The 14,388-nt window shown below is 44.3% G+C and overlaps 1 protein-coding gene and 1 long non-coding RNA gene across 7 annotated transcripts; both read right to left on the bottom strand.

Moving 5' to 3' along the window:
* Nucleotides 1-720: 720 nt before the first annotated feature.
* klf15 (Kruppel like factor 15) lies at nt 721-9,796 on the bottom strand. Of its 6 annotated transcripts, none has more exons than XM_030359685.1 (4): nt 9,555-9,771; nt 8,787-8,903; nt 7,208-8,674; nt 721-2,487 (listed from the first exon to the last, which is right to left on the bottom strand). In XM_030359685.1, the coding sequence occupies exons 3-4, from the start codon at nt 8,449-8,451 to the stop codon at nt 2,319-2,321; spliced, it is 1,413 nt and encodes a 470-aa protein (XP_030215545.1). In that variant the 5' UTR covers nt 8,452-8,674; nt 8,787-8,903; nt 9,555-9,771; the 3' UTR covers nt 721-2,318. The 6 variants fall into 6 exon arrangements, with proteins under 6 accessions (XP_030215545.1, XP_030215760.1, XP_030215456.1 ...); XM_030359900.1 differs by having other exon boundaries at nt 7,208-8,546; XM_030359596.1 differs by having other exon boundaries at nt 8,787-8,870.
* A 2,472-nt stretch (nt 9,797-12,268) lies between these two features.
* On the bottom strand, nt 12,269-13,206 carry LOC115547163 (uncharacterized). The gene is made up of 2 exons (XR_003977333.1): nt 13,114-13,206; nt 12,269-12,643 (listed from the first exon to the last, which is right to left on the bottom strand). It is a non-coding gene; the product is annotated as an uncharacterized LOC115547163 (long non-coding RNA).
* Nucleotides 13,207-14,388: the final 1,182 nt, after the last annotated feature.

Below are 14,388 nucleotides of genomic sequence, written 5' to 3'. Positions count from 1 at the left end.
TTCCAACCTTGCAACTCGTGCAGGCGGTGTACGAGGCATCAGGAACCATTATTGCTGTGTTACCTGGTAAGACAGAGCTGTGAATGACGTCACATAGATGACCTCGTCCGGTATGTGAACACCAAGATCCCATTAGCAGCACCAGCTCCAGCTCCAACACCCAATTTCACAGATAGAAATAGGGCATTACTGTGTGTAACTGATTTAATGAGACTCAAATAAGACAGATGCTTAAACGGTATATTACTACAACCTTGAATAATGTTGATCCGTGGGACACAGCCATCTTGGATCTTCAGCCGTCTTGGGACTTGCGAGATTCTTCCGACTTAACGAGTCGGAAATCCGACCTCAGGGGTGTTCCAGTTTAATTGTCAGACTAAATGTCAGACTGGTGTCAGACCCTGATGTATCAGATGGACAGATCAGCCTACCATTCTACCCAGTTGACTGTACCAACTGGTATGATTACCCATCCATCATCTCTATGGACCCTCCCATGTGTGATGTCACTACGTCTGGGGGCAGGGCAGAATTTGAGATGGCTTGGATGGCTCATTACACTAACATCTGCTAAAATAGGGTCCCTTTGATATTGAGATGGCTGACTCCATAGCACACATAACACAAGTGCAATGGGATTCACCTGAAGGCAATGATGTTACATTATGCAACTACATTCAGAAATATTCCACTATTGACAAACTTTTCTTTATACAATTTAATTCAAAACATTTTCAGCATGTTCACTTTATTCTCAACTTTTATTTGTAAATATAGCTTGAGTAGAACAAAGAAAAAATATATAATATATTCTTATGCAGTGAAATATGTAAATGTGCACATTTAGGGATTTACACAAGCAATGTTCACAACACTGATGAATATCAGAACAGTCTTCTGTGTTTGCCATGAATGTGGCTACTGAAGAGCGCATATATATGCTGTACATTCATAGGATGCGATAAAACACCTGTGTTCAACAGGCATTGAAAATACAAAAATTGAATGAGAAGGAATGACGTACAATATCATCTGGTTCATTCATGAATAATGCATGGGCGGCATTTTCACACACTTATAGTTCACTACATGCCATTGTTACATAAGCATACATTTCAAGAGCAAAGGATCAAAAACAACTCTGTTATGGCCAAGTTGTGTATTTTGCAACTCCATTTCCCAGCAGGCCATTCTTCGTGTTGTTCAGCACCATGGCGTGTCATATCTGAGCACCTCAACCCAAGAGGTGATGGCAAAGGTGGGTCTGACTATTGTTGTATCAAATTAGCATAGTTGAGGCAGAATCTGTATCAATTCACAAAGGCAGTGATTAAATGCATAATTAATTACAAACACACACACTACATTTTCTTGAAATGCATTGTTTGTTTGACATTGGCTGTATTATAAAACCTTAATTATTAAAAAATCGATATTACAGTCATCTTGATCAAAAATATAGAACTGAAGAAACAGATTTTTTTCAACTGTTGAGCTCTTCACTGAGGGCTTTGTATTACAGTAAGGCCACAGATGCGATAAGAAGAAAGATTAACAAGTACATATCTCATATCTCAATAAACACTAGAATATAAAAACATTTTACAGTTAGCACTGATCAACAGATGGTCTGCTCGACCATCATTGACATGTGCTTATCTAACTGTAGTTTTACATAGTTTTGCATTTGCTTACGTTGCTCAATATTACAGTTCAGTCACATATCGAGCAATGAAATGCACCTTTAACACGTGGTGACTTTGACTTGGGAACCCCCCCTTATAGCGCCCTTTCCTTGCTATGTGTTCAGTAGTGTACATTGGTAACCTGATGTGGCCATCACTGGAACCGAGCCAGAGAACCATCAGAGATCTACCAGAGATCCTTCACAGATCCATCAGAGGTCGGTCAGAGGGCATCACACACCCAACCTGTGACATTGCATAAACTGGAGGAATGTCGGAGAGACATTGGCAGCTTCCCAAATGGTAGAAAAGGCATTTTCGTTTTTTATTTTTGTTTCTTTTCTGTCCAGCTAAAAACAAGGAAACACTGACACACTAGGTACATTAGCAAAGCATAACATACTTCAAACAACGTTAAATTGAGCTTATCTTATGGGCTTGTGTCGATAATGGGAGACTTGGACAACAAACAAATGTTAAAGCACTAGGTGTGACAACCGCCCCCTGGGGAGCTCTGCTGAGGAGCAGAGAGGAACTCTTGGTTGCTTTGTCTTTGTACAATAAATTAGAATGTTGCAAGCTCTCGCTCTTCCTCAGAAAACAACAAGATATAACTAGCAAAACAAAAGCTCAGCTAGCCGTGCGCTGAGTCCTGCTGCGCCGCGGAAAGCTGTGTACTTTGATGTGTTTGGACAGGTGGTCGCTGCGGGCAAACTTCTTCTCGCACACGGTGCACTGGTAGGGCTTGACCCCCGAATGTGAACGGCGGTGCCGCGACAGCTCGTCCGACCGGGAGAACCTGCGACGAGGACAGAAGGGAGCAGAGGTCAGTCCCCAGTGAGTGGAGGGAGATGTGTACAGGAAGAGTCACACTATCATAGGAGGCAACTGACTCATACGAGGTGTGGTTGTGAACATTGTGGTCTGCTATATCCACAGGAAAAACTGGACCATTGACATGGACTTGGGATTCTCTGATTCGGAAGAAGTAAGCCAATGGTGACACATTTTCTCGGGCCGAGTTGAAGTTGCAGAACACTTATTTTTCAAAGACAGGTCTGAAGCAGTACTTTCCTTAGCTGAGTGTGACAGACCCCCTTTAGAGGAATAATACTCAGAACACATTGTAAAAAGCAAGTAGCCCATTGGGTGACGTCATCTTATGTATTGGTGTGTGGTATTTTCCACTGCTGCAAGATTTGTGTAGAAAATGGATGTAGAAAAGTGTAGAAAAAGTGGATATGTATCAACATTTAGAAAGACACAGCCAAGTCCAGACATGCTGTCAGCTTCAAACATCCAGAATGCTTTGAAGCTGACAGCACTTTGGCCTAGCAGCTGAAAAGAGAAAGGGGGTAGCAAAATCACACAATAACACACTGAATGAGATTGGGTAAAAGCCTGGACAGCAAGAGACAGAAGTGCTGAAACTCTGAACCAAGAATGCACCCTGGACTGATGTAAACACCGGTGTGAACTGTTTAGCATGATACAGAGGTGTTTCAGTCTCAATTGTTCCTTTTAGAGCTAGTTGCACAATGGATATTTCATAACTCAAGGCTTTCATGAAGCGATGGTTTCCTGCTCATGAGGAAACCATATGAGTTGTGGTCTATTTCTTGATGAATGAAGGCAACGTTTTTGTCAAGGAGGGTTTTAGACCAGCAAGAGACACAGAGCACCTTCTTATGCACAAATCCTTCTGATATTTGGTATAGATTACTGCTGGCTCCCCCTCACAACACAAACCATTTAAAATGTCCCACCTAGGTCAAGAGAGTGTGTCAGATGTAATAGGGTCTGGTCCTCCCAGGATGTATAGATATCTTGATGCAAAAACATGACTACCTCCAGCTGATGAGGATAACATGAAAGCCAGAACAACCCTTAGAGTGTTGAAACTCCAGGGCTCCTTCCCGGTAAACAGATTCTGTGAAGGGCCGGTTCTGAGTCAGCTCTGCAGCCCAGATGTGTCTGGCTGACTGCAGCATGACGCATGATTCCTCAAAGAGGTTTTTAACCCGTCACTTTTCAAGGGCACGCAGCTATCTGTTACAGAGGATACAACCTGAGAGCCACCCTAAACTGCTGCCGAGGAAGATGGATGTTCAACTTTTAAAATAAAGATGACTTGCCAAATACTTATATCTGGTAAATAATGATTTCAAGGCATGCTCCAACCGCAATAACCAGTGGAATCAGAGCAAAACCTCAACGATAATTTCAATATGGAGTACAGATTTATTGATGCTGTCGTTGTATTCATTTAGTTAATGAATAAAGTTGGGCTGAAACTAAATGTCTATAATTGACGTCATTTATTGAGTTTATGAAAATGTATGGTTAATTAGAATGCCCTTCTAAAGTCACCAGAGTTATAAAAACATTCTGAAGTTATAGGCAGCAAACCTCTGGTGTTAGTTCTTGATAAATGACCTAAACAATTAATAAACAATTTACTACAATCGATTCATTCACTTTGTGAATCCTAAGCTCCACCTGTACTACAAGGTAAACACAAAGTAATGCTCATGTAGAGGTCGACTCGTCTGTGTAGTATCAGGCCAGCATGCCCCCAGCTGTGGGCTTGTTACTTTTTTCAATGAGAGTGAAGTGTTTTCCTCATGCCTCTTGCGGCGCGCCTCGCATTATGCAAGAAGCAAAACTGATCTCGGCCTTAGCCTGCAATGTTCCGGAAGATTTCCTGTACAGGGATCTATATTCTATAAATTCTACACCGGCCATTTGCCTGCTCAAGACGCAGTAACATTTCCGGATCAATGCGGGTATGCTGTGTTGAAATGAGAGCCGTCACATTTCTAGTAGAGGCACTTAACACTTTCACGTAGTCAACCAATCACAAGACTCCCCTGAGGATATAGAGTAAATCGGCGACTACTGTTACTGTTATGCACCAATACTTTTAGGGTGATTCATTAGTAGTATCCATACAGCGCAATTTGTTTGTAAGCAAATTCCTTTTCGCAATATTTGGAAACGGGTCAGGTTCCAAAATACTTATCTCCTCTCAGTGTGCATTAGCGCCGACTGCTGGACGGTCTCTAGGCCTGTAGTCCAGCATCGCTGTGCCAGGTGTGAAGGGGCGCACGACATACATGTTCCTGAATGTAGTGTGAAACCAATTGCTCTCCCTTGGGTCTCCGGATGTTAACACTGAATTTTCAGACATTGAATTTGGCAGCTGAATTTGGCATGTTGAATTTGGGGACGTTTACATTATATTTACGTTTAATTTATAACGTTGAACATTTGATTTTGATTTTTTAACATTTAATTTTTTAACAGTTAAATTCAGAGGCAAAAAATCCAGACACGTTATGTCAATGCAAAATCCGATGGCACAGATTTACTCTCATAGAAATCGTGATGAACGGGGTATTTCTGATTAAAAACTCAACTTCACTATCGCACCAACGTGAACCGCTTGCCGTCATGTTTATTGTTTAAAGGGAAAAAAGGGTCGCATCTATACCGTCGTCTGAGCACACCTCTCTGAAGTGTGCTCAGGCCACGGAATTGAACTGTACTTGAGTACGATTGGCGTGCTCACACTAGCCAAACGATCTAGACTTTAGCGGCGCAGAGGTGTCAAACGGAATTAGGCTAGGTACAGATGGCCTAGTGTGAGTGCGCCCTTAGACACAGGGAAGAGATTATGGGGAGACGGGATGGAATGTGTGGGCTCACATGGATGATAATCAAGGTTGAGGTGGAGGTGGTGCCACTTGGTTGGGGGCTGCTTGATACGCCTCAGATGATGGCCTCGCTCTTTATTGGGTCTGGCCCATCTAGAAATGTTTTTCCATCCCAACTCTTCTTTATTGTTGTAAAAAATCTCTCTCTCTCCCCCCTCTCTCTCTCCGTCTGACGTTCTTGCCCACAGTCATGGTTACTATTCAACCCATTTCTTCTTTTGTTGCAGCGCCTTCCCTCACCAGAGGCTCTGAGCCGCAAACAATCCACAGGCAACAGCTTCTGCACTCCAGTAAGAAGGAGAAACTCACTCACACACATACTTCTTTCCTTTCACAACCTCCTACATCGGTTAAACCCCTGCCTTGTCTTCCAAAATTAACATTGTAATCTGGCGCAGGCAGGAACTTTCTGGTTGGAGGAAGCCATACGCACCACGTGTTGAATACTATTCGGACAAACACTATTATTAAAAAGTATTCAATACCTACTCACTGATGCTGCTGTCGTATGTAAGTGAGGTTTGTCTGTCTGTCTGTCTGTCTGTTTGTGTGTGCACACACACACAAACCCTAATGCGTCAACACACACGACACGTCGAAGGTACCTGTGTCTTTCTCCTAATGTTTTAGCCAAAGAGCCAGTTCTACCACAAACACACAGACTTTCAAATACGGTTGAGCGTGTATTTGATTGTGATTTATTTAATTGCGAGCACCCAACACACACGTCTCCATACGTGCATGTTTTGATTTACATATATATACGTATGTTATATTACATTTTGCAATGCACACACACACACACACACACACACACACACACACACACACACACACACACACACACACACACACACACACACACACACACACACACACACACACACACACACACACACAGCTGTCAGGTCCCAACTGCAGGTGTCCCGTGCTGTGGACATATGTCTGCCAGGTTTACTTTACAATAGGAAGGGGAATGTCACCCTATTGCTATTTCTGCCAATCACTGCATCTCCTGACGCATAGTGTGAAAGCGCAAGCCCAACACTTTTATTTCCATGCCAAGCCTGGCAGTCAGGGAACAAGGCTCCATGACGGCACAGCAGGGAGAAGACACAGAGAGAAGGACGTCGTCAGGTTCACCTGCCTCTTCCCTCAGAGACTTTGCTCTGGCTTTATTTAACATCAAAGGTTGTTCCTCTTCAGCTCCTGCTTTCTCAGTGATTAACTCTCTCTGGCCCACGATAATAAAAAGATCTGTCAGTGTTACTTCCTTCCCCTGAAGGTGTGTTTACAGGGAGAGTTTCTGTCAGTAACCCTGTGACAGAACCTATTCACAGGCTCAGATGTGAGGGCTCCGGATTCCCGCTAAGAACCCTCTACTCCCCCAAAGCCGGTGCTAATGAATGACTGCAGATGAATGACTGCAATGGTCAGTTCAGATATGGGTGTTCATGGATGCATTGAGCTGTAGGAGACAATGGGCCGCATGTGGAGCGTCTCATCCACATGTAATTACTGAGATGGAGGTTAGGCCCCGTTACAATAATAGAGCAGCAATTAAGCAGATGCAATGCTTAACCTCGCTAATGAGTAGACCTTTAACGGCCGTTATATAACCGGCTATTATTATCCCTCTGATGAAGGGTTTAACCTACGAAGATAAAAAAGCCAGGAGCACAACATGCAGTGGTATGTGCCCTCACGTAATGCTATTTACAGAGATTGATGTAGGAGCTGACATCAATATCATTGCATTTGTTGGTTCACAAGCACCATCACCATCACCATCACGGGACTCACCTCCATCCGCAGCCCGGCCAGCTACAGGCGAAGGGCTTCTCCCCCGTGTGTCGCCTCAGGTGGGCCTTGAGGTGGCTGCTCTTGGTGTACATCTTGGTGCATCCAGGAAAATGACATTTGTGCATTTTAATGAGGTCTGCCACCGGGTTCTTCTGGAACTTCTGAGCCCCGATCAGGAGTCCTGCCCCCAGGTCGGCCGCCCCGTCGCCGGCGCACAGGGGCTTGGCCGCTATGGGAACCGGGGCGATGCGCACAAACTTTGAGGAGGCGTTGAGGCTGGGCGAGGGGAAGAGCTGGGGCACCAGGGCGAACGTCTGGCCCTGGATGTGGACCAGGAGCTGAGCGATGCTGACGTCTGAGGCTGGAGAGGGCTGAGGGAGCTTGCTGGCTGGGGCAAGGGGGGCGGTCCCTGGCTCCTGTTTGATTCGGAGGGGCTGGATCCTGAGGACGACCGGTGCCCCATCACCAGCACTGCTCTTTGTGAACACAGCCTCGTCGGGAAGCATGGTCTTGGGCCCCGTGTCGGGTCCTACACTTGATTCCTGTTTGAGGTTGGCGACTGCTGCGGTTTTGGTTTCCATTTTAGGGATGGAGGCGTTGGCTATGGATGCAGAGGTGGTGACAGCTGGAACCATTTGGTCCAAAGTATGGACCTCTGATTTCAGTGTGGGCCCCGGCAGGGAGGCCTTCTTGCAAAGGTCCCGACCAACACTGACACAAAGCACCTCATCCAGCCCGAACACCACAGTGCCCTCCTCCTGGTTCTCCATGTTCACCACCTCCATGTTCTCCTCCAGGAATTCCTCGATCTCCTCCAGCGTAGGCTGGAAAGACCCCCCCAGCGGCTCCTCCATCTCCACACTGGACCAAATGGGGAAGTCCAAACTCTCCTCCTTCAAAAGCTCTCGCTTGGAGGACACTCCCTTGCGAGAGTTCCAGAGAAGAGGAGACATGGGCAGGGGGACCGCGGCCCCGCTGGAGCCCCCCAGAGAGGCCTGGGACAGCAGGTAATCCAGAATGCTGTCCTGGCTCTCGGTGCTTGAGTTGCTGCCATAGCTAGAGCTCAGCACCTGGGAGTCCGGGCTGGAGCACGATCGCGGGCTGGACGAATCGCTGCGGTCGTCTTCAGAGAAGGGCGAGGGCATCACCTGGTAGGAGCCTGAGTCAGTCACCATGTCGGACAGGCCATAGGCAACTGGAGAGCCACCGTGAGGCTCCACCTTTCCAGGGAAGTTATCTACCATCCCTGGCAACTGAGGGGGAAATAAAGATATTCCTTCTCTTCTTTTGATGTCCGTGTTTCTTCAATAGTTTGAGAGAGTGATCCAAATATAAGTTCCTGGACGAAAGAAAGAAACAAGGGGGCTGGTCACTTCAGTGGTTTAGTGAAACCAGTCCTGCTACTCCAACACCTCCCCTCCACCACAGAGAAGGATCGCCAAGGCTGCTCCAATACCTCTAGCAAGTCTAAATAAGCATTAACACAAATACGGTCGTTTTAGAATACAGTAATGGCTGATGCCAGTGGATAGATATGCATTAAGATTATGATCTAAACATTCACAAAGACAACTCTTACCCAGGCCAGCGTTTAATTTCCTTGGCGGAGCTTGGTTCCAGTGATTGGAGGAGCGGCGCCCCTTGCATGGGCCCCTCGGCCAACCTGACCGATAGTAACCGAGTGAGACTGTCAACACTGTGAGAGGGGTGCAATGCGTGGGCCACGATGCTCAGAGGCGACACACAGGCATCCATCACCTGCTACCGTTAACCCCAAACTTTAACACACACTGGATCTCATCATGGACTTCCGTTTTGCACAAGAAGACCCACAAAGAGAGCCACAGCCATGGCTCAGGCAGCATACGTTTATTTTCTATCGTCTAAATACGATCGGCTATGGCAGGCCTCACGTTATTATTCTTCCTCAGTGCTCCGGCTGCTTGCAATGCAGCTGGTTATTATTATTGTAATAAACCAGCCTCGGCACGCGCTGAACACATGTAATAGACAATAACATGGACCGCAGAGTGAGGCAAATAGTGAAATCGAAATAACGCCACGAATTAAAATCGTAAACCCCTTTTTAGACGGATTACTATTAATGTGTATCACATGTTCTATCAGCAGCTCCGTATGTTGAATGTATTTCAAGTGTGGATTCTGCATAATTGGGGGAAGATTATCCACGGCCACGAGGGCGCGCGTGAGCGGCTGCGGGTCTCAGGACGTCAACATGTTTTCGTCCTGCAGCGCTGCTGCAGCATATGGTAAGAGGCGCACGGCTCGCAGCAATTCCGCTACAACAAAACAGCGTCAAACAAGAAAGATAGTAAAAAAATCTCACCTTGCACAATTTCAAGAAGAATGTAATCCGCAATGCAACGCCCCGTGAACCGGGTATTCCTTCGCGTCCGGACGCGGAGGTAGCCTACAGAACAGGCGCGGTTCGCCCTTGAGTTTACAGCTCGTGCAACAGCCGTCCTACTGACTACATTCGGGGCGGTGGAGTTGTACTATAGTCAGCGTCACATGACATCCAGTGCGTACAGGGTCAGCGGAGTGGAAGTAAATGGCTGGCGCTGAAGGCTCGTCCCTGCTCTGAAGCGCTATTGGGCGGCGCACCTCAGAGGGCGGGTCATGTGTACGTCATTCAGGATTGCCTGGGTCAACATGTGGCGCCGGGCTGTTCGCTGCAGCCAGGGAGCAGAGAGCCAACTGTTCCCCTCTCATCCTCACTCATCCCCTCTGTCAAACTTCTGGAGGAGGCTGGCCCAATCCCTGCTTGGCCAACTCATGGTGTTGACGAGTTTAGCTATAAAGTGAACTATTACACCTTTCCTGTTCGGCTCTCAGACCGTAGTCGGGGAGCACAGGGGAGACGTTCCCTCCAGGGCCGATGTCCTTTCGGGGGTAACACCCTTCACTATAACCGGCAGTGGGTCTGTTTATAGGTCGGAAGACACGGGCACGGATTCTTGGCGTTTGGTATTTAACAGTACACGTATACCAGTGACGGCTGGTGGTGATTTTGGGTGGGTGGGCTAACGAATGCATTACATTTATCAATAATTCTACTTCACAGGGCTCCAGACGCCATGAGGTCACCTTTATATCTCTGTTCATAACTTTCATATAATGAACAAGAATAACAACAAGAATAAACAAGAATAAGGTGTAGCCTAGAGAAATGCGTGTCTTTATTTGAAGCACAATTATAAATAAAAATATGGTGTTTAAAGTGCTTCACTGAGCTGAAATTGAACATTTCGAACTAAAACATTAGCAAAATAAAACTTTTTTGTGCTTAAAGTATTAAACAATTAAAATGTTGACCGGTCTCCCTTTGCGCAAAATGCGGCTGTAGACGATCACACACTCTTTGGTAGACACGTCTGTGTCGCCGTCGATCATGAAGGACATCTATGTGGTGTTTCCGACGTCCGCAGCTGTCTTTTGCTTTAAGGTGTCGCCTATTATCGCAATGAATTGTGCACATGCCATCTCATTGCTATACGTCAGGTTGACGTTAAATCAATTTTTCTTCATGAGAATAATTTCGGATTTAAATTTGGTGAATGGCAACTCCTCTTTGGCAATGTTGTATGCAACATTAAATTTGATCATTTCCGATTCCTTAGAGAACCTTATTGTTACTGCCTGTCGCGGAAATGCAGCTGGGAGAGGGGCCACTTTCTCTACACACTTGTCACGTCATGTTCGGTTATTTAGACATATGCTTTTTTAATGTTTCGACCCGCTTACAAATGCACTATTACCGGCCATATTCTGATCGCACTCAGTAAAAGCAGTGCGTTCCGTAATGCACTGCGTAATAATAAAATGTTAGGCCTATATAAATGAGTCGGCATTTAATTAATTAGTGTGATGTAGGCCTATATCGTTTGGATGATGTGTCCCCAATCTCTTCACTTCCATTTTTTCCTCCAAAGTCATTAAAGAAAACCGATTACAAATTAAATGATCCATTTCGTTCATTTTCATGCTAACGCCCACCATACTGCACTTGCGCTACTGTGCTCTGATTGGTCGAAGGTCACTGTACTGTAGCTACTGTGCTAGCTGGTCCAAGGTCAGCCTTTGGGCTAAACAAATTTAGCCCAAATGGGAAGCATATGAAGGGGGCGTGTCAGGGCACCTGTCAATCAAACGTCAATGGAAGCTTATGCTACTGTGCTTGGGCTAAATGAAATTAGCCAAATGGGGGCGTGTCACGACTCGAGTCCGGTCTCAAGAGAGTCTAGCTGCAGACATCCACCCACACGCTCCAGACATCCAACCACACGCACTTCCGCTGCAGACAGAAACATCCACCCACACGCCGGAAATCGGATAATAAAAAATAAAAATCGGAAAATAAAATAAAAATCGGGCGTTACGTAATGTGTTTACATAAATGAACGGGCGTTAAGTAATGTGTTTACATAAATTAACGAAATAAATTAAGTTATGAAATCGGATAAACGCTTCCGGTTTTGGACAGAAGACCTGACACTCGCTGTTGACTTTAAGCTGGAGTTTATGGCTCTTCTCTTTCTGTAAATACACACACCTTATTCAGAATTCCCTCTGTGTTATACTGCAATCATCTCAATTTAATATTTGATAGGACACAAACTGATACTCGTATTGTAAAGCTGAAGGGCATCAGAGATTGAGGCTAATAATTATTTTAAATAGGCCACTATGTATGAGTGGACAGGAATAGTAAGAACAATTCCCCTTTAGCTTCACCTTTTCTGACATATTTATATTAGGTCTAGCTATGTTACATTCTGTTGTCTTAATATCATAAGGTTCGACTGCATTCCAACATAATTTATCATATGTTATTAGCACTTTTGCATTCCTAAATTCTTACTCTGAACCATCATTAATTTAATGTCTGGCTCTAATTGTCTATAATATTGTCTTACCTTGTGCTGCTGGACCACCTTATTTGCCCATATTTAAATACGACAAACTCAAGTCTGTGTTTTAACTTAGCTCTGTGTGTTACCAAAGTGAATAAGTAAAGTCATACAAAAAATCAATACATTGTAAACGTTATAACACTTTATTAAGAATACTCAACAGATAACTGAACTCAGAACCTCAACACACACACACACACACACACACACACACACAGCAATGTCACTGGCTGTCCACCCAGCGACCAAGAAACATGGCGTTGACCCGAAAATCCTCCTCAGCTGCCATGTTAAGGAAGACCTCCATGTCTTCCTGAAAATCAAATGTGAAGAGCAGGGGACACTTTTCTTCTTCATCAGTTGAAGAACGTATCCTTTCCAGGAGCTCCTTTTTTTCTTTTGCGTCCATATTCGGAAATGCGGGCTCGACCACCTTCCCCCTGAGCAAACCTGCATTCTGACGCAGCCAGGAAACTCCAGCCACAATGTTGTCAAGTGGCCCCTGTTTAATGGAAAATGAAATGCCACCAAGTTGGAATCATTTTATATTCAATTATATTATTTTTGCAACCAGTTAGTTACTTAAACTAAGACTTGGAACTGTAAGGTTCTACACCCCGGACTGCAGACAAGCCCATCCAGATAATAACACATCAAATTAGACAACAACGGCACTGTGGTGGGAAACATAACTGGAGGGGGTAAGTCTGTCTACAGAGAGGAGGTCCTGAAACTGTTGAACACTGAGTGAGTTGAACACCAGAATAATTTTGTCCTCTTTAAATACTTAAAATAATGAAAGACCATCACACCTAGGAGGATGGCACATTCTTTACAAAAGATTATTGTCATGACTGAATGGTGGAAGATTCAGGGAAATTAAAGATTGTTGTAGGAGTAAATGAACAAAAAAAGAACAAACAAATGCAACTTAACATTAACAGCATTAAAAATATATAAATAAAAACGTACCTCATGAATGTCATCTCGCCTTCTCTTCTTCAGTTTAAAAACTGGTGGCACCTCACCCCGAAGAAGAGCCTTAGGTGTGTCAGTCCAGTGGGCAAAGAGTTTGCCATGGCTCAAATATTAAGAATTAAAGGAAGAAAGAGAAATTAATACACTTCAAATACAATAGAGACACTCATGTGTAATCATTTCTTAGTCAAACAAAGGTGAACATAATTTGGCCTTACCTTCCAAGGTCAAGATTTTCAATCAGCATGATACAATCAGCATGGTGGCTGTCTTGACTGTGATGGGGTTTTGGTTGGATGTATGGACGGCAGCTGAGGTGGAGGGACTGTCTTGCGTGTTTGTGCAGGACTTCAGGTGTAGATCCATAACCTACTTCCTAATGATCGTTTTGCCACAAAGGGGGCAATGATAATGTCCCCCATCCCTGCAGCTGAGGTTGCACCTGCATATCTTTTTGTCTAAGATCAATGCAGGCAAAAGATAGAGGTAAATAAGTCAGTGACTTATAAAAGTAAGCAGACAAACATTCATAAATATTGTCTACAGACATATACATATACATTCTTATATTCTTTCTACACACATACATATATCAACTTTAATTGTAATGGAATGTTTTATGTGGGATTCCAGGTGGCATTGAAGCTTCGTGTTTACGGTTGGTTTAAAAGTTGGGCATAGGGGGCAGTGGAAAAGTGTGCAGCAAGTTGTGCAGCGTTTGACTTCTGGCTTTGAATCCCTAAAAAACGAGTGATGCATCTACAAAAGACATTGATTGAAAAAATTAAGATCACAGACGATAAATTCTCACAGCACAGCAAACTATTTAAAGGCTGGTAATTCAGTAGTGGTTGTAGTCTAGACGTAAAAGGCTGAAATAGAAAAACTTAACATTTATTAGGGGTGTGCAGCAATTATTGTCCCTTCAGAGCATCAACTTTAACTATTATTGGCATATAAGTAATGATGAGATATATATCTACCTCATACTGTACTTTACATCTGTTTCTCTCTGTCATTATATGTTTTATGAACTGTCTGAGCCCCAGCACCCTATTGACTGGAAGACATTGAACATTTAGAATCTGAGACAGGATAGTAGGCTATTACATTTTATTATATTACACAACATTAATTCATTAACTTGTATCCGTTTTATTACATTTTTCATCTCTGTTGGTGACAGGTATAGGCAGACTGACAGGTCACGTGGTGTTGGGGCTACGTCAGTCAGGACCGAATATCATATATTTGATAAGTTCTCTTAGC

The sequence above is a fragment of the Gadus morhua genome, chromosome 1 (genome assembly GCF_902167405.1).
Source record: "Gadus morhua chromosome 1, gadMor3.0, whole genome shotgun sequence".
In the NCBI taxonomy this organism is placed as follows: Eukaryota; Metazoa; Chordata; class Actinopteri; order Gadiformes; family Gadidae; genus Gadus; species Gadus morhua.
This window is presented reverse-complemented; position numbering and strand designations above follow the sequence as displayed.

Bases quoted from the DNA above. Each gene is read 5' to 3' on its own strand.
- klf15 (XM_030359512.1), bottom strand. From the start codon at position 8,451: ATGGTAGATAACTTCCCTGGAAAGGTGGAGCCTCACGGTGGCTCTCCA. The intron at 2,488-7,207 runs GTGAGTCCCGTG...TCCTCGTCGCAG, and splicing joins TGGCCGGGCTGCGGATGGAG to GTTCTCCCGGTCGGACGAGC.